This window comes from Chiroxiphia lanceolata, chromosome 11 (assembly GCF_009829145.1).
Source record: "Chiroxiphia lanceolata isolate bChiLan1 chromosome 11, bChiLan1.pri, whole genome shotgun sequence".
In the NCBI taxonomy this organism is placed as follows: Eukaryota; Metazoa; Chordata; class Aves; order Passeriformes; family Pipridae; genus Chiroxiphia; species Chiroxiphia lanceolata.
This window is the reverse complement of record NC_045647.1, coordinates 20,426,013-20,446,107: the sequence shown is the minus strand read 5'-3', so window position 1 is coordinate 20,446,107 and position 20,095 is coordinate 20,426,013. Positions and strand designations below refer to the sequence as shown.

Genomic DNA, 20,095 nt, shown 5'->3' with positions numbered 1-20,095 from the left:
CAGAGCATCTCTGTGGGTTGATGAGCTTGCTTTGTCCAGTCCCTGCTGCACTGGTTTTCCCACAGCTTCTTTCTTAGTGTGCAGGGAACTTGGTGGAGGTTCCTGGCTGAGCTCAGTGGCTGCCCCCAGTTACACCCAGCAGGGACTGTGCTCCCAGTGCCTGCACAGGAGGGCTCTGACACCTTCTGCTCTCACATCAGGCTGCCATCTGGCCCTGCTCCTTCTTCAAAAGTAGAAGATATGTATCAAACCAGCATTTCTGTTATTGCTAACCTCAAAAATGGCAATTTAGCGGGGGGATTGAGAGGCAGGATAGAGAAAAGTGGTGTTCTATCTAAACCTGTTGTGGTACGACCGCAGGTACATCTTCAAGGCTGGAAGTCACTGGATTCTCATGCAGATGTTGTCCTCTACAGTGCTCTGAATTCATTCTCTTTATTGCTTTTTGTTTATAAATGGCTGCCTCTTTTGTTCAGTGAACATTTGACTGAGTGCTCTTGCTGCTGCAGTATCTCTTCCACATGTGCACACCTCCTGCACGTCTCTGGGGCAACCTTCACACAGAAAGGTGGTGTCTGTGTGAAGTCTTTGAAGGAAAGTGCCTCCTGTCACCTCTGCCTACCTAGAATAAGCTTTCTGGTTCAGCACTGAAATGAAACCATCTGGAAAAAGAATCTCCCAATAAAAGACTCCCCTTAATTTAAAGAAGTTGCACATTTAAAATGTCTAGATCTTCTGTGGGAACACACTGGTTTCATCAACATTTTTGAGTAATGTGACTGAACAGTTTTAATCAAGTCAACATTCTTCCTTTTAGTTTTATGTTATGGCTTTGATTGAAGTAAATCACTCAGAGTATATTGTTTTGCAAAAATGTCAGAATTTATAACTTTTTGGCCCCAAATTGAATTGAAATAAGCATCTTGAAATCTTGTTTTCTTCCCCTGCCAGGAGACAGGAATATGATGTTTTTCAGCCAGGAGTAGTTACAATTTTGATGGCTGCTGCTGTTGAGCCTTGGATGTCCCACGACACAGATGCTGGTTTAGTCTGCAAAGTGAAGCATTCTTTCCTTTTCCAGGAAGATGTGTGCCTGGAGTTCATGCTCATTTGGACTCTTACTTTTTTAAGCAGGTTTTCCATAAGGTGTCTTTGCATTTCCTGGGAATAATTTTTAAACAAGGAATCAAGGTCTAAGGAACTATAGTGGTCTGACCATCCTCTGCTGCTGGTTTACCTCACAGATTTGCTTCTGTAGGCTTTGAGGGACTCAGTCTTAATCCATTGCTTAATCCCTCCCTTGCTCAGGACACACTGTGTGCACAGGAATGGCAACAACTGCTTTAATAGCAGCCCAGTAAAACCCAGTAAAGCCAAGAAGATTAGATATTGAACCAAAGGAGAGGAGGATATACAGGTTAGCAAACTCCACAAAGGACATCAATGGGATCCTTCTGGGTCATGAAGCAGTGCATGAGGGCTGCTGTGGTTGGCATTTGGGTTACCTTGCTGTAAAGCTCTGTAAAGCTTTCAACAGAGCCTTTGAAAGACCTTTATTTTAGGTGTGCAGGGCTTAATTTGTTGTGGCATCTCCCTCAGTGGAGCAGCAAAAGGCAGTGACATTGGTAAGAGTGGGTGAAGGACACTGGTGAGAGCAGAAAGACCCAATCTCATTGAAGTCCTTGTGTATCACCCTAGTTGTGTAAAAGGACATTAAGGGAAGTATTGAAATCGTTAATGGAAGCAAGTTATTGCAATAACATCTGCTGCATTAAACTCCCCTATCCTTCAGGGACAGTGCATTTTTATTTAAAGGTTTAGACACCTTTAAATAAAGCTCCAGCTTTTGATGCCATTACCGAGTAAAGAGCTGCTGTCTCCAGAGTCATCCCAGCACTAGGGAAGGGTGTGGATGCAGAGGCACATGGGCTGCTCGGGCTGGCAGGAGCACACCCCCGTTTGGAGGGATGGGTTGTCTCAGCGGGGCTCAGCAGTCCTGTCTGTGCTCTTCACTCAAAGCTGCTTTTCTCTGTGGCTAAAGTAGAGGCTGTTTCTTTGATATGCAAGTTTGTGCATTGGGGGGGAGTGATGGGTGTGGGGAACAGATGGAGAAAGCACAGGGAAAACAGTGGTTTACAGGAATAAAAAGAGGTGCTTTTGTTGGAGTCATTACACCAGAAACAAGGAGCCTCTGATGAAGGGAAGTGAGCCTGAGGGTAGGGAAGGTTGTGGTGTTGACTGAGAAAGGGTTTGTAAGGATTTCAGCCTTATCAGTTTAGCTTGAAAACCCAGAAGATGAGGGGTGTGGAAATGGTGGGAAGACAAAGGGTACAGAGGGACTGAACAGGGCACTGAGCAGAAAGTGTGAGAGGTGGGAGCAGGGACAGGACTTGCCAAGAGCTCTCCGGGCCTCTCTGTGGGCGAGAGGCAAGGGAGCAAGGACGGGAACAGAGGAAATGCTGGAGGTGACCTGGACAAGCAAACAAACCCTTGGACAGAAAGGGGTGTGCGGGAGGGGGGCAGGAGGTGACTGTCCAGGGGAGGGCAATGGAACAGCTCCTTTCCCAAAGGCAGGACTGCCCCAGGGTAAACCCTCAGCTGCCCCTGAACGTGTTACAGGTGAGTTCTGACTGGCCTCCTGCACAGGGGATCATTGGGGTTTCTTGTCAGGAGTTCAGGTTTATGCCTGAGGAATTTTGGGAAACCCGAATGTCCAAGCAGGGCAGACAAGCACAGCTCCCAGGGGTGTCCTGATGGTCCCCCTGAGCTGCTGGGCTGTGCTGCCCCGGGGCAGCAGGAGCTGACTGGGCTGAAGGGGGTGATGACACAAGCTCACCCTTCACATGTGCCCCACCTTTGTGCACACACAGAGGGGCCAAACCTGGGGCTGGGACACCCAAACAGGACACTGGGGCTCTCTGATCCTGGGAATCCTGCTGTGGGAGAGGGAATATGGGCCAGGGGAGAGCTGAGCTCAGCTGCTTCCACCGTGGAGTTTGACCAAGGGACATATATATGTGCTGCAGCACTAAAGCCAGGAGGTACCAGTGGGAGGGGATGACAAAATCCTGCTGTGAAGCACAGAAGTTATCTGTATTTGTCCTTCTATTCACCGTTTCCCAGCTAAAGTGATGTAACAATTACAAATTTGGCTTACCTGGAAAAGCTGCTGAAAGTAGGATAAATTGTTAATTCCCAGGCTGGGTTCTGAAGAATTAATTTCAGCACCACATATTGAAAATTCTTCATAAGAAACAGCCCCATTTTGAGAACAGTTCTGAAACAGTGAGACTCTTGCAAGCCATTATTGTATTTTTTGACAATTTTATTTTTCCTTCAATCACTACCCTTTAGCACATTCAGCAAATATACTGAAATTAGGAATAGGAAACCTACATTGGTAAGAATTATATCTCTGTGCAACGTAGTGAAGTAATTGAAATTCCAGGGCAGAACTGTGGAAACTCTTAGCACAGTTTGTCCATATCTTATCAGAACAGGCACGCTTTTCCCATGGCCTGGCCACATGCCAGCAGGGATGGAGCAGACTGGTTGGAAGCCCACTTTGAATGGGCAAAGTAATCTCTCTGAATGGATTTTCTGGCAGCATTCCTGTTGCATGTGTGGTTTATTGTTCTTGGGGATGTGACTGTATTTTACCCCCCAGATAAATGTTTTAGGGTCATTATTCTTTTGATGATGGGAGGGGTTCTGGAAAAACAATCAGATCACTAGTCCTATAAAATTCTATAGGCAACTTTTTTGTTGTTGCTGTAAGTGGTTTTCCATGTTAATTGTGTAGCTTTTTGAGCATAATTTTGATGTAAAGGACAACAGCTGATTCACTCAAACTTTTCTAAGGTCAAAGGGTTTAGTAATTAAAAAGCAAACCATTTTCTTCAAGGCCTTTTAATAAAGTGATATTATGCCAATTTATTTATATATAAATATATATATATGTATTATTCTGTTCATAGTTCTCTATAAAGTACTGCTGGTGTTGTCAATACTAAAAGAAGTGGTTGCCAGTGGTGGCAGATCCTCAGTTGGTGTCACTGTCCTCCAGTGAAGTCGGAGTCGATCCCTCTGTGCACCACAGTCCTGCCGTGGAGCTGTGCCAACCTCTGTGAGCAGAGAATCCGGCCCCTAACATGTATTACAGGATAGCTAATATGATGTGTAACCACAAAGTAACCACAATACACAAAGAAGTTCTATTTTAGCACTGCTGGAGCAAAGAAATAACTGTTAATGCTGGAGACTGACGTGCAAAAGATTGCTCAGTGGGGGAAGGAGGCAGAAAAAAGTCCTTATTTTGTATTAACATGCGTACAGACAAATTCTCACGTTCCAGGGCCAAGTTTTGTCTATAAAAATTCCTTAAGATTTGGGTATTTGTAATTAAAACATAAAGAATAATTATCTCAAGCTTGTATCTGCAGAGGAAGAACTGTGTATTTACTTATTCTCTGCCAAAAAAATCCTTTTAGCTAGGAAGATTACCAAAAAGGCACTGAAGTATAAAGGCCTCCTTTTTATTGAAAAATATATACATTTTGTCAACAGATTCAAAACAGAACAGTCACAACTGTTTTTTCTTCCTTTCTTTTTCAAAATAGGGGTGGGGGAACCATGGAACTCCAAACTTAGTGCCTACAATGCTTGGAAGACATTAAGATTAATTTTGTCCTTCGGTTTCCAGATGTTGGATTTTGTCCCAAGTTTTAAAGACCTCTAATGTTTAGCAGGATACGTGCCGAGTATAGTCTTTAACAGAGTTTTCTTTCATAACTCCAGGATCCATGAGAAAAGGTAACTCAGGAAACCGCTGCGGATTCGGAGCTGAACCTCCAGCCCTGCAGGAAAACAGCCAGCGCTAAACGTGCGCCCTTGGACTGGAGCTGCGCTCGGGAAGAGGCCATGGCTGGGCAGCCGAGCTGCTGGAATGCCGTGCTCCTGGTGCTGCTGTGTGCGGGCAGTGCCCGGGCCCAGCGGGACTGCACGGGCGCCGAGTGCCCGGCCCTGGAGAACTGCATCGAGGAGGTGCTGGAGCCCGGCGGGTGCTGCGCCACGTGCCTGCAGCACGGCTGCACCTGCGAGGGCTACCAGTACTACGACTGCCTCAACGTGGGCTTCACCAACGGCAGGGTGCCCGAGGGACAGTCCTACTTCGTGGACTTCGGCAGCACCGAGTGCTCGTGCCCCAAGGGCGGCGGCAAGATCAGCTGCCAGTTCATGCTGTGCCCGGAGCTGCCCCCGAACTGCATCGACGCCGTGGTGCCGGCGGACGGGTGCCCGCAGTGCGGCAGGATCGGCTGCCTGCACGAGGGGCAGAAGTACGTGGCGGGGCACACCTTCCACATGCCCCCCTGCAAGGTGTGCCACTGCCCCAACGCCGGCGGGGAGCTCATGTGCTACCGGCTGCCCGACTGCGACACCTTCGCCCTGAACACGGCCAGCCCCGGGGACGCCGAGGACGGGGAGCCCGAGAGGCACTACGACGATCCCTACAGCTACGACCAGGAGGCGGCCGAGGGGGACAACACCCAGCTGGAGTCTCCCAAAAAGTACCGGAGTTACTCATCCCACCTGGAGCAGGACAGCCAGGAGCAGGGGGAGGACTATGACTACCCGGCAGCCAGCGTGGCCCCATCGGTGCCAGCCCCGGCCCGTCCTCCCCCCGAGGGGACGGTGCCCCCCAGCCCCGCCGTGCCCCAGGGCCCCGCCGAGGTGCGCGGTGCCACCGAGAGGGGCGAGAGGCGCAGGGTGCCCCGCACCACCGCGGCTTCCCTCCGGCAAGGCACGCACAGGGAGGCACCAGCAACCACCAGAGCTCCTGTGGAGCACACGACGGCCACCACTGAGACCCCCCAGCACCCGGAGGAGCTGGAGAGGAGACCAAAGGGGAAGCAAGGGAACAAAGAGAGGCGTGAGCAAGAAAGAGCCCCCCACTCTAAAATGAAAAAGCACGTCAGGAAAGAAGAGCCAGCAAACAGCATGTACCAGGGCTTGACAGAGGGGAATTTAACAGAGCCGAGCTGGGCAAAGTCTTCCCATGAAACCCTCGAGGGAAACGATTTCCCCAAGGTGAAGTTCAGTGCAACGACCTCCCCTCCTGTTGCTCTCCAGGACCGCAGCCAGTCCTCCCCAAAGCAGTCCCAGACGCTGTATCGGTACCACCCCGAGGAGGACGGGGACCCCAACTCCATCCACGCCAACCCCAGGCTGCCAGAAGGTAAGAACTGCTCCCAGTCTGGGTGCCTGAGGAACACTTACTCATAATAACATTGGGGCATCCACTGATGTGTTCTTCTTGCTGCTGCACGTGGGCATGAAACCCAGCAAACCCCCACTCACCTTCTTTCATCCCTTCAGGAGATGTTTGTGTTTCATTTCACATAACAGGTACCATTTCACTGTTGCCCACCTTGCTTTGATTTCACAGAGCGTGGGGATGGTGTTTTCTGGTATTTTTACTTTATTTCAGATGATGATTTATTAAACTGTGACCTTTTCCTTCAATTACTTGCTTTTAATTTCTCTCAAGATGTAATAGAAACATCTTCCTCTACACAAAAGGATTTAATTAGTTATCCTCAGTTACCAACTCAATGTAATCACATTTGTAGCTTTTGCTGCTTCTGGGAAGAAAGTGAAACAGTTGTGTTTCCACTATGAAAATATTTACAGCATTTGTTGTAATATTTATCCCATGGTTGAAAGCCCGTCTAAGCTCATTAGTTCAAGAACTTCATAGATACACTCAAGTACCCCTGAGGACTGGTAGGGAGAAAAAGAACTGCCTCTTGCTTTGTGTTTTTTTGGGGCTGGAAGTTTATGGTGTTTGTGGAAAGCGTATGTGTCTCCTCCCTGTCTCTGGGTTCCTCCTGACATCGGCAGGGAAAGTTGATTATATGGTTTATGCAGTGCTCATTACTGTAATGAATGCCAACTTCATCGCTGGAAATTAGCACATGTACAGCTCCTATTTCCAATTCATTTGTCATCAAATCAAGAGCAATACCTCCTTTTTCAAGATGTGGCACAAAATGTTCTCATGAGACTCAGCAGCAGAACACTTGCAGGAAATACTGATTAGTCCCCAGGCACTGATATTTCTCCTGGGTTGTGTAGGGAGCCCTTAAACATCTTGAGCTGTCGAGTCCATCTACTCAAGAAGTTTAAGGCAGATAGGAGGAGGAAGCAGATTTGGAGCTGAGACTCCAGGTCCCAACACAAGCAGCACCTCATGACTGTTCACCAGGCAGTGGAGATGGCAGCCTTTTCCTTTTCCTTTCCCTTTTCCTTTTCCTTTGACTGCCCTTTTATTTGTTGCAGCCACCTCAAAATCTGAGCTGAGCTGTGCACCAGTTCTGTGTGTGACACATGGGTCTGAGTTAGGACTAATATGCAATGACCTGTTTTCTGATGTGACTTAAAAAAAAACAACTTCCTTAAAAATAAGTTGCCTTTTCTTTTTCTTTCAAAAAGGAAAGATGGGTTCACACTGAAATTATTACTGAGAGGCTTTAGGAAAGGCTGTTGGGGCGAGTGTTCAGCAGAAGAGCCAAGTGCTATGTTTTAGAGTCTCCTTGGGTGATTTCCAGTCTGGGGTTCCTGGGAACTGTTTGGCTGAGACAGGTCTGGTTGTGGGCTGGATTAGTTTGAGGTGCCTGGAGCAGAATGTGATGGATGTCACGTCAGGCGGGGATGGTTTAGCCAACAGAAGCAGGCCTGGGAATCACTGGATGCCATTTCCCCCTTAGCTGAGGTATCTATGATTTCCTTTAAATACTGTAAAAGTAGAACTGAAAACAAATATCCCTTGGGAGCACAGAACTCTCTGTCTGGCTGTGGATGATGCAGCTCTGAGGCTGCAGGTTCTCTGGCTCACAGAGTTGCTGCATGTTCTGGGAGCAAGTGCCAGTGTCATCACACCATGTCCATCCAGTCACTGACAAGTGGGACCTGACCAGGCAGCTCCTCTTCCCCATCTGCTCCACCATTCCCATTAGGAATATTGGTGGAAACAGAACAGAGCCTTCTCCAAAACTCGGGAATCTCCCTTGCTGGTGGCAGTGCTCATGCCTGGAGATGGTGGTATTTCCACAAGTTTTGTTGTTTTAATGGATGTGGTTGTGACTCATGTGAGTAGATCCATACGTTTCAAGTAATAAAACACACACATCTTGTCTCTTCCTCAGCCAGTGGGAGAGGGGGAGTGAAGGCATTAGTCAGACTTGAAAGAAAAATTAACCTCACCTACAGATATAGAATGAAAACATAGATTTTGCACATGTATTTCCAACTATAAAATGACAGAATCTACCAGAATTGCCAAATAACTTCTTTTCTCCCATCAAGAGTCATCAGCAGGATGTAAACTGCATCAATCCCCTAATTTTTAGAGCCTGCAAGGCTGTTACGTTTTTTTCCTAAGGAGGCTGCAGCCAGTGGCAGCGAGCACAGGTTTTGTTTAACCAGTTCTCAGCAGAGGGCTGTGGGGACATTTCTGTGACTGTACAGACACTCTAGATATATTTTTATAGTTTCTTTTAGTTTTGTTTCTCTCCAGAGTTTAGAAAAGTGTAGGAGTCTCCACAGGAGGCGTTTGCTGCACTAACAATTCAGCCCAAGTCATATGGCCATTTGTTCCTCCTATTAGCTGCATCCTGTGTCCAGAACTGATGTGGTTGGATCCTGATGCCTTTTGTTAAAAGCTCGGCTTCATTACTTGTATTTTATGTGTCTCACTTCGGTTTTACGTGTAGCTGAGTTTTCATCTCCCAAATCTCTGTTGGCTCATATGTAATCTAATGGTGGAAACAACGTGGAGCACTTTGGTGCTCAGGAATGGTTTGTTTTGTGTTTTGATTCTTTCTCCTTTTGAGCATCGTTTTTCATCTCTGTTTCATGTGAAACACTGCTGTATTCACATCAGCCAGCCAAGATGATCTCTGTAGCATCTCCTCTCACGGACTCCAGTGAATTGCCATTTGTTTGGGGAATGTTCTTCCCTCTCCTTTGGCTGCTCTGAGCTTTGCTGGAGCAGCTGTTTTGTGGATTTTCTGGGTGCTGTGTGGGGCCAGGCCCTCGCTGGTGGCTCCCTGGGGCAGCACCAGCACCACTCGTGGTCCCCAGGGGGGATGTCACAGGAATGGGCTCTTTTGGGAGCTGGTTTCTCTGGTTGCAAGGTGGGAAGTCCAGCACCAGCTCTGTAGGGCTGTGTGAGCCCAGGGGATGTTTTCCTGCCTCTGACAGGTCCAGTGGCTGTTCCACAGGGGTCTCTGCCACCCTACCAGCCCACAACACTGCCTGAGGGTGAAATATTTGTGTTCTACCCCATGTGTGAGGGCACTTGTCATAGGTCTTGAACACAGACTGAAGAGCAACTTCCTTCAGCAGCACACAGCCCCTCTGGGGTTTCTGTGCAAATGTTAGTCACTCCATTCCTAAAGGAACTGGAAGTGTAAAGTAGAGGTAATTACTCAGCTGAGAAAGTGTAAATTAAGAACTCCACCATGGGAAAGGATGAGATTAATGAAGACTGTTCTCTTTATACACACTCTCTCCAAAGATTGATCTTACTCTATCACTGTTTGCAAGAGCAGCAAACAGAGGGAGTTTTAATTTCCTATTTATTTCCTACTTCCTCGTCCTAAAAGTGCTCTGAACAGAGGAGGGCTGACTAAAACGTCTTTCAAGAAGTTACTGTCACGTTCTGTTATGATTCTCCCCCCTGTTTTCCATTTCCCCGTGCTCTGGCAGTAGAATGCTGTTCCTTGGATAAATGTTAACTCAGGTAGCGAGCAGCTTTGTAGTGAATGTTTTATGATTTGCATTCTGGTTTTTGGCAGGCTGAACAGCAGTTTGGGTTCCAGAATGGAGGTACTTTTCCACTTAAACTCCTCCATGACTAGTGACTTTTTATCGTGGTCGTGTTTAGAGATAAGGATAATTGTTCTCCAGCTGAAGTGAATTGCACCAATTTGTGAGCTGAGATCAGTGGATGTGAGAGTGGCACGTATTGCAGGTGAATCCTGATCAGGCAGCAGCTCCTGGGAGGCTCTTGTGTAACTTCTGAGGGTGTAGCTAAGATGTCAACCAACCCATCTGCTGCCTGTTTGCTGGTACTGAAGCTCATGAGGCAAGATGACCTTGAATTCCCTAACTGAGGACAAACAGGAAAGGAGATCCATGTACAGGGCCAGGAGTTGGGCTCATGATCCTTGTGGGTTCCTTCCAACTCAGGATATTTTATGGTTCTGTGAAAGCAGACCTGCAGAGAGGGTTTCTGAAGCATTCCCTGAGCCCACCCACCCTTTCTCTCTCTTACTGTCACCATAAAAAGCACTGGAGGTGGGAGAATGCCATGGATGGTCCTTTGGAAACAAACTCTTACTTGCAATTACTTTGTATTTTTTGCTCTCTGGTGAAGTGTTCTCTCAGGTTCACCTGAATTACCTCAGGCTTAATCCTGTGTTCTCTCCTTTATCCCAGTTTTCTCTGTAACAGGAAGAAATCACCTTTGAGCCCTCAAACCAGGATATCTGAGGAATGAAAATAAACCTCAGGAGAGTGGTGTGTGAGGAGAAAAAGCCTCTGGGCCAGCAAGTGTGAGTCAGCATGAATTACAGCCCTGGGGTGACAGTGCTCAGTGGCTCCCTGGTAGCTGAAGTTCAGAGATAGCAACATCCTAGAGGAAGGCAGTGTGGATGGGAATAAAGCAGGCTGAGATACTTGCAGAGGAAGACTAAAATGCTATAAAAATTAAAAACTTTTTAAAGGGAGAACCACAAAATAGACCTACCTGGCCTGCCAAAAATGGCATTCGTACTCTTATGAGGCAGCTGAATGCTGGTTTAGGAGGAAAAGGAAAAAACTAAAGCATTTCTATTAATTCCAAAATGCCGTGTGTGGTTATGTGGGGGCTGATTCTCTCATGGCTGCCAATGCACAACCTTCCCTGCAGCCCTTCCCTTGTCCCCTCAGTGCTGTGACCCCTCCCGGCCCAGCTCCACGGCCTGGTTGTGAATCCATGAGTGGCTCCTGCAGGGACCTCCCATGGACCACCTGGCAGATTTGTTTGTCTTCTTTCCAATATCTAAAAGCATAAGTAGGGCTGAGGTTGGACAGCCAGGTGACCTTGTTGTGGCCTTTTAGTACTTCAAGGAAGCTCTTAAAAAAGATGGAGAACGACTTTTTACACGTGCAGATGGTGATGGGACAAGGGGGAATAGCTTTAAATTAAAAGAGGGCAGCTTTAGATTAGATATTAGGAAGAAATTCTCCCCTGGCAGGGTGGTGGGGCCCTGGCACAGGTTGCCCAGAGAAGCTGTGGCTGCCCCATCCCTGGAAGTGTCCAAGGCCAGGTTGGATGGGGCTTGGAGCAACCTGGGCTAGTGGAAGATGTCCCTGCCAGGGCGTGGGACTGGATGGGCTTTAAGTTCCCTTCCAACCCAAACCATTCCATGATTCTGTGTTGAAGGGAACCACTTGTGCTGGATTGAGCCCATTGGCACTCTCCATTTTAACAAGACCAGTGTTTTTAAGTGTGTGTGTGCCAGACACTGCTTGTGGCATGAATTTGTGAGCAAAGGGTGCAAGGAAAACCCAAACCTGCCCTGATGACATGAAGAAGTGGGCTGAGAGTAATTGTTTGCAGTGTCTGAAATAAACAGTAGCCAAAACATCCAATCTCCAGGCACTGGACTGCCAGATGTGACCTGGCTTTCCGTGGGCCTCTCTCAAGTGCTTTGAGGAACTGGGATCAGGAGGGCTGATCTAGCCCAGGCATGTAGGCAGCAGCTGAATTTAGAGTGTCCAGACCCGTCCTAGCCAGGAGCAGAGTTCTGGGGCTTTGCTTTGCGCCTAGGTGATGTCTCTGGACATGTTGCTGCGTGGCTGCTGCTTGTCTGTCTGTGTTTTGGGAACTGCTCTGGGTCAGACCTTGGTTGCTGCCTTTCCAGCTGGCTGGGCTTCAGCTTTGCAGGAATCCCCCTTTGGAGCCCAAACCCTCCTCACCACAGACTGTCTTCCATTCCTCATGTGCATCTCCCTGCTCAAACCGAGCTATGAACCACAGCTCAGGAGCTCCTGGGTGCCAACACTTTGGTGTCAGGCTTTTATGGGGCTGGTTTGGTCCTTGTCTCTTAAAGAGTATTTTAAGTAGTGACTGTATATTGAACCAGGAGCTCGTGATCTTTAGTTAGAGATTATATAGAGGATCTTTTCTTAAAGCTGCAAAGATCTGTGCAGTGGTGCAGGCACAAGCCTGGTATTCACAGTGCCAAGTTTCAGTGCCATGCTTTGCTAAAAGCCTGTCACAATCAGAGGAATGCAGACTTTGAAGAGCCTAAACAACTTGCAGAAATGCTCAGGTCTCGAGTTCTTTTCTGTTTAAACCCCAGCACCTGCCAATTCAGTAAACAGAGATGTGTAAGAAGGTGGTTCTCTGCCTGTGCTGCTCACAGAATTGACATAACAGCTCCACACCGGAGTGTGATCACAGGGATGAGCCTGTGAATGCCTGGGCACCGTGACAGGCAGGTACAATATGCAGGGTGGGACAAATATGTGTGTTCCTTCAGCTCCTGCTAGTCATACCTTCATGCAGTGCACCCTGAAGAGCACAGTTCTTGGTGGTGCTGAGGTGCAGCCACACTTCCCCTCCGCTCACAGTGCCTGTGTACACCGAGGTGTTTGTGCTGCAGCACAAGGACCCTCACTCACAGGTGGCTGGAGCAGTTTTGGATAAGGAAATCCATTGTGTTCAGTGTTGGCACCAAGGGAATGTGCAAAGAATGTCTGAAAGTGAAACAGGGTGACACATTCACTCCTGTGGGGTGTGTATTTTGGCATGTCCCATCCTCCCTGGAGGAGCATGGCACTACTGGCACAAGCCCAAAGGGCAACACCTGCATAGGACAGGCTTTCCACAGCGACAGTGAACACAGACAAAGGTTCTCAGATGTCCTTGACTTCATGGAATTTAGTTACAAAGATAGTTTAATCTTATATGTTGCAATAATACAGCTGGAGTGGAGCCCCTAACCTACGAGGGCATCACAGTATCTTTGGGAACCACCCCGTGTACCTGTTCTGTCGAGGCAAAAATCATCATTTATGCAGTGTTATTTCCATCCGTGGTTTGTGACAAGAACGTTTAATCTCAATTCTGAAATTCAAACATGCTGTAGACAAACTATGAAAATAAGATGGGCGTTTTCTTGTACAAATTAATTACCCACTTGAACAGACGAGGCTGTTGGGCTCACCAGGTTTCTCAGGAGGACTCCATTTGCTGGTTATTTATAGTAGGTATCTGAAAGTATTTTTTTTGTATGCATGATTGATACTTCTTCAGAAAGCAGAATTTAAATGAGACTTCTTTGCAGTAGTGTGTCTGTTATTCTAATCGATCACCAAGGAATTAAGAACAACTGTGAATATAGCTCCTTGTCAGAGAAAGGCGAGTGCAAGTAGTAATTTCTGATCCAAATTTTGAGAGACAATAACCTTTTGAACAGTTTCAAATATGTAGGCCAAATAAATGTAGCTTTCTAGCACATGCTTACTCATGAAAGGATCTGTAATTTCATTACCCTGGGCCTCACAGAGAGCAGTATCTGTTACCTCTCAGGGATTCTTAGGTAACAAGGCAGCAGTAACTGGAATTTTATAAAAATCCCTTTATGTGTGAGCAGGTTTTATGTTTTCTTGACCATTCCCAGTCCGTCTGTGCTGTGCCTGAGATGACCAGTTCTCTTCTAAAGCCACCAAAAAGTCCTAAAGCACCTTCCCAAGTCTGTGGTGGCACTGAGCCAAAGGCTGAGAGACAGAGAGGGGAAAGAAGTAATTGTGGTTTCTTTAGGACTAGCAAACCTCCTCTGCACATTTTGCCCTCCCCTGCCTGTGCCTGATGCCAGGGAGCTGCTGTGCCCACCCTGATCCACCTCCTTTGCTCCCACCCTGCCTGGGAAGTGTCTGGGACCCTCAGGCACCCTGTGGAGAGCAGACTGGTGAGCAGCAGCATTCCAGAGCCTCTGGCTCTGCAACTGGTCACTGCCTGCTGGAATTACTGGTTTTCCTCCCCCACTGGGACGTGCTGGTGGCGATGCAGTAGCTGCTTGGGTGGTGGCAGTTCTCTGGTGGTCCCACACACAGGTCTACAGCTTGGCCTTGCTGGGGGCAGTTCTGGCTGCAGCTTATTCAGCCCCTTCCTACGCCATTTAGAAAAACAGAGCAATAATTCCTTGTCCCTTGTTGCTCTGAGTGCTGGTTGCTTTTGTGGTGCTGTTGTGAACCACAGGGATTCCTGACTGCATTCAGAAAGGCCCAGAGTTGTTTGACCATAGTTTTAAATTACCAAGTACTGAAATAAATGTTTATGGCTTCAACAGCTCTGGGTTTAAAACCTTTTAACAGTATAAACAGTTGCCAGAAAAGGGAGAATTTGCATCAGTCACTTTTAAAAGGTGTTATAAAAGTTGATGCTCTTGTGAGCTGTTGCTCTGTATATAATAGACATCTTAAAAATAATGAAAATCATCAAGGGTAAAGAAGGTGAGTGCTTAAGATGAGCTTTATTTTGTATGAGGTTAGTATGTAGAAATGTTACGTCTAGAAGAAGAATTTACATCTTCTCTCCTGTGTTGCACCTTTACCTCCCTGGCTTTGGCTGCCACGGGGCCTCAGCGCAGATTTTCCCCTTCCTTGTTTGCTGTGTGTCCTCCTCCCCTTCCCAGAGCCCTTGAGGAGCCAACTTCTGTGGCTTTGAAATTAAGGAAATGTTCCTTTCAGCTAAGTCAGGGCCCTGGGGGTGCTGGTTGCTGCAGCTGGTGTTGGCCACCAGACATTGGGAACCAGTACAGGAACCCTCCTGGGAGAGCTGCAGCAAAGAAATGGAGGAGGACATTCCTCTAGTGGTGTAAGGGAAGCCAACAGGTCACCAAAATCCACATCAACTGAAAAAGCAAGTGTGTGCTCAGCACAGGATCATCAGTGAGCGCTGCTGAGAAGGGACAAAGTACCAGGTTGGATAAAATGGCACTTGCCATGGATATTGTACATGGTGCAAGCAATGTTAAGGCAATTTTACACAATATATTCCATTCTTAGAATGCCACTGAGATGCTTTTGGTGTCTTTTTTTGAGTCATAAGCCCAATAGCAGCGTGTGAGGGTTAGTCTGGCGCTGAGCTGTACCAGCACTCACCTCCTCCTTGCATTCCCTGGGAGCAGCAGCCCCAGCTGTGTTTGGGGCAGGGGAGCTGGAGTTTGACTGGAGCTGGCTCGTATGTGGAGATAGAACTGAGAAGGAAATGAATGAGCTCTTGCAACCAGAACATCTGGCTATACCTCAGTTTCCTTTTCTTCTTACCTCTCACTATTTATAAGTTGTTTTCAGTCTGAGTTTTCAAAGACATTATGTGTGCTACTTACTGGAATCATTTTCTGAGCACGAGTTAAATTGATTAATAGTATAGAATTATACATCTTGTATGAAGTGAAGCATCAAAAGTGCTTCTTGTGTTCATATTCTGATGGAAACATCCTACAGGGACTTAGGAACCATTTATATTTGCAGTCAGTGGTTTGTGACATAGGATTTGTTGTACTTGATACCAAACCTACCATGTGCTGACAGCACGTGGCTTGTGCAGAAGGAATTCCAGAAACACAAACCTTGCTGCAGCAGGGAACAGAATTTCCTGAAAATCAAACACTGAAATGAAAAGCATGTCCTGTGCTCAGGTTGGTTTACGGCCTCTTGTGCCAGGGCAGGATGGGTTTTGTAGATGACTCGTGTTCAAACTTGTCTTGTTTGTCATTAAAAAAGGTGAAGTTCATTGCTCTTAAATGAAAATATAGGAAAACACACCTTTTTAATGAAAAGGGAGCTTATATAATGGTCATTTTTTATGGTTCTTTCCATAAGGTTAAAGAGTTTTTTCACACTGAACAGGCAGGATGGTTTATTGGTGTTCAAGGAAGGGGTTTTTTTAATAATGATTGTGAGAAATCACAAGGAGGAGGACTTTTGGATAACAGTATTAAGTCAATCCACTGTCTGCTTGGTGGCATGAAAAACCTCACACCCCCCATCTCTGCCAAGTGCTGGCAGAGTTTGGTTCTCAAGCTTTCAGCTGATGACTCTAAAGCTCAAGTAGACCCAATTGTAATTCTGCAGCTAGCCCTATAAAATATATTGTTTATGGCCTATAAGCAGATGAAGATTAGTATAGTTCTCTCTCTTCTCCAAGAATTCTTCCTCTGCACTGGTCATAAATTTTCCTGGAGTTGGAATTGCCTTGCATGGAACTACTTCGAGTTTTCATTTCCAGATTCAAACGTACAGGGTTTGAGCCAAATGATTTTGTAAGAGATTTACTCCCAGGAACTGTTTTCATTGAAGATAACATACACTTAAGTAATGTCTCGTGTAACAATGATAAAATTTGCACTTTTCCTGGTTCTGGATCAAAGTTGATAAGTGTTGTCTGAACTCATGGCATTGAAGTAAAAAGAAAAGTGTAGCAAACATCAGTGAGGGTGAGGTTTGACGTTAGAAGGCTCCATAAATGTTTAATTTCAGTCAGTTTGGATTGACTGTGGTGCTTTTGTTTGTATCTTTAAGTGAGGTGGAAGATAAATCTGGAGACTTTCCAAAATTTTGTCCCCTGGTCTCAGAAGTTTCAGATGATGCATTAAAGTAATGAATGTGCCTTACATGTGTTCCTTGAAATACAGACTCTTGCCTTGCTTGGCCTATGGCCCCAGGAAACAATTTTCCTGGTAGTGTCTGTGCTCTTTCTCCTTCACACATGGCCCCAGGGACAAGAGGAGCAGGTTTGGACTGTGGCATGGCCAAGAATCCGTTGTGGGACAGGCAGGGACTCTCCCTGCCTTGGTGTTAGGTGAAGATAACCCAATGAAACATGAAAAAAGGGTTATACTGCTGGTTTTCTTGTCTTGGCGAATGTAACCAACCAGCTAAAATGAACAGGAGCTTCTGGAGTTGGCAGTTCCACTTGCTCTCCAGTGTGAAGAATTTGGTATGCAGAACAATTGTGGCATGTGGCAGAGGCCAGTTTGGGCTCAGTATTGATGCTCACACTCCTGTCCTGAGGATGAATGAGTTTAACACTTGTGAGCATCCTTTACCCTTCAATCCTGAAGGTTTGGACTGTGCAGAGTGCCAGTGCTTCATCAGCACTGCTGTGTGTCTGCACTCCTTTAAACCACGGGATCTGACCTTTATTAGGTAATATTGAGGTCCCAGTTTGGTCTGGTGAGCAGCTTTACACAGCTTTGAAATCTGACCCTGGTATTTCAGAGAGATTGCTCACTGTTATTCAGCTTTTAAATGGAGTCAATAATGTTTCTTGAAAAAAAGACTTTGAAGGTCAAATCGTGTCCTGTCAATGCCACGTTAACCCCATTAGTTTCAGTAAGGTATATACTCATTTTAGCTGTATTGCTCCTCCAGTGTGACTTTAAAATGTTGAAGTGCAGCTGATAAGCATTAGAAATGCGAAAAAATAAATGTTATCTTTAAGAAAGAACTCCCTGCATCCCATGTGAATGTAAAAAAGTCAGTCTCTCTTCACAAGACTTTCTTTGCGGTCACAAAAAACTTTGTTGTATTTTTCGGTCAGACTGAAATTCCTCTCTCAGATCTTACAGTTAATTTATAGTAAATGAATACCTCATAAATATATGATCATTACACAAATACTTTATTATAGCCATTTGTCTTTTTGTTTGTAAACTCCCCAAACTGAATGTCTGGGAAATGGATTTTTATGGACATGCAGTTGACAACACTGAGCCCCTGGCATGGTCAGTGAGCCCCTGTTCCCATGAGAGGCAGGAAAGGGTTCAGTGCTTCCTGATCCAGTCTCACCAACCACATTCCTTTAGGGAAAAAGAGCTGGTGGTGATTGATGACTGCTTCGCCCACCCCTGCCTGTATCACAGAACTGAGATTCTTACTGCTCTGATTCAGATGTGACACAGACAAGTCCAGGCTCCCCTGCACTTGACCATAAGTATCTGGATTATGGTCAGTGTTGTACCATATGGTCAGTTTTAAACACAGAGTAACTGCACAGTAAGTATTTAGCATGAGAATTGTCCTGGTGCTCTGCCTTCAAACTAGGTCAGGATGCTGCTGTCTTGGAGCAAATCTCGGCTTGGTTTGGTGGAGGCCCTGGAACTAGTAAAGAAACCTTCATAACACTTCTATATTTCAATTTTTTAATGGCAAGAAACAAATCTATATCATAGAATCAAAGAGTCATTAAGGTTAGAAAAGACCTGAGACATCATAAAGTCCAAGTTCTCTGCTGCAAGATCCAGGAAAGAATCCTATTTCCTGGGGGGCCAAAGGACCACACTGCTGTCGTGGTGATTGATTCTGTTCCCAAAGATGAAGTGGGAGGTTTCCTAAACCCCTCTCGTTTGTTTTGGCTGTCTGTCTGCTGCCACCTTGCTGAGATTTTCCTTTTGGTGCTTGAATCCACTCCAGACTTCAGAACCTGAAAGCTGCCAAAGCTGATGACAAATAAGAAGGAGCAAGTATTGGTGCAGCGCAAGGAGAATGCAGGTTAGCAGTGGGTGTTGAGGAGGAATATTTTTGGTGTTGTAGCCCATGGCACTCTCAGAACTGTGGGTATGTGTTGCCCTGTGTGTGTATTTTCCCAAATGAAAGGCAAATGATCTGCTTTGATAAACTGTCTCCTCCTCTCTGCTGCTCTGGCAGCGCTGGTGGTCGGTGCAGGTTTGTTCAGCCTCTCGTGGGACTGGGGAGGTCAAGTTTAACCTTCCTCTGTTCTGTATCTCCTGATGAGGAGAAGGTGCTGCGTGGGGGCTCCTGTGGAGCAGCTCCAGGACCTGCCTGTGAGTGCAGCTGGTGCAGAGGAAGGACACAACTGTCCCCACACACACTGATGTGCAGGCCAAGCTCCAGGACAGTATCCAAAGCTGGTGTTCAGTGCAGAAGTCACACACAGCATGCAGGGTGTGTAAACACAGCCAGCACTGATGGGTGGGACTCTGGTGGGTATCAAATGCCTTCAGCAAGGTGCAAAGTAACTTCCAGCTGTGTGGGGACACTGGAAAAGGCCTTTGTCTTGTTTGCCCTCTTTTCTTATTCCCTCATAGTAAGACTGGGTTGTTAACTTTCAAACTGCTGAGCAATTTTTAACTACTTATGTGTACTTCAAAAGGCACCTTGGTCAGAAATGGTTCCCACCACTTCCCCAAATCAGCCTGTCAAGCAGGGGAGAGTTCAGTCCTACAGCAGTGATGGCCACTGCCACAACTGATGCAATGTAAACTAAAAGCTTTGTAAGCAGGAGTTTATAAGTGGCAGTTACTCCCCAGGGCTGTGGGAATGCCTGCTGGCTCAATGTAAAGGCTTGGAATATAGACAGATGGAAGTTTTGCACCTTAAAAGGTGCTGCAGAGCCCCAGGGGTTTGGTAGCTGGAGGTCAAGCCAAAGTGCAGAGAAACAGGGAGCCTTGGCTTGGAGCTGGGCCCCAGGGCTGAGAAAATCCTCAAAGTAATGCAAAGTAGGGCCTGGTTTGCAAAACAAACACAGCCCAGCAAATGCATTTCTGACTGTAGCTTGATAACAAGGATGTGTAAACAGGCTGAACCTGGTTTCATGTTTAGCTGCAACACTTGCCTGGATTTTTCTTCCATAATTGCCAGGTATGCAAATTGATGAATTGACAAATTTTTGCCTTTAGTAGCAAATCATGTTCAGAACAAGGAGGAGGAGAAATCTACTATGAGGTAAAAGTTGCTTGTCAAGTGCTGTCCATGTAAAGGAGACTAAAAAACTCTTTCCAGCATGGAAATGTATGCCTTGGACATCACCTAAAAAATTTAGGCAAGAGTGACAAATCCTACAACATGTTTCAAATAATCTGATATCTGAGGTTATTTGTAAGGTTCCATCTCCTGGACTTGTGTGGCTGCCCAAAGCCATCACTTTCCACTTAAAAGATGCTTTTAAAAGAAGTAGGAAACCCATACAGTTTTCCTCTAGGAGAAAAACTGAATCTCAAGTGTTTGAAACCAAACA

The 20,095-nt window shown here is 46.4% G+C and overlaps 1 protein-coding gene across 1 annotated transcript in view; it reads left to right on the top strand.

Moving 5' to 3' along the window:
* FBLN2 (fibulin 2) overlaps nucleotides 1-20,095 on the top strand; it is a 112,300-nt gene that overhangs the window by 29,958 nt on the left and 62,247 nt on the right. Inside the window, exon 2 of the mRNA XM_032699315.1 lies at nucleotides 4,798-6,235. Coding sequence (XP_032555206.1) covers nucleotides 4,921-6,235 — 1,315 coding nt within the window. The 5' untranslated portion in view covers nucleotides 4,798-4,920. The remainder of the gene's footprint in view (nucleotides 1-4,797; nucleotides 6,236-20,095) is intronic.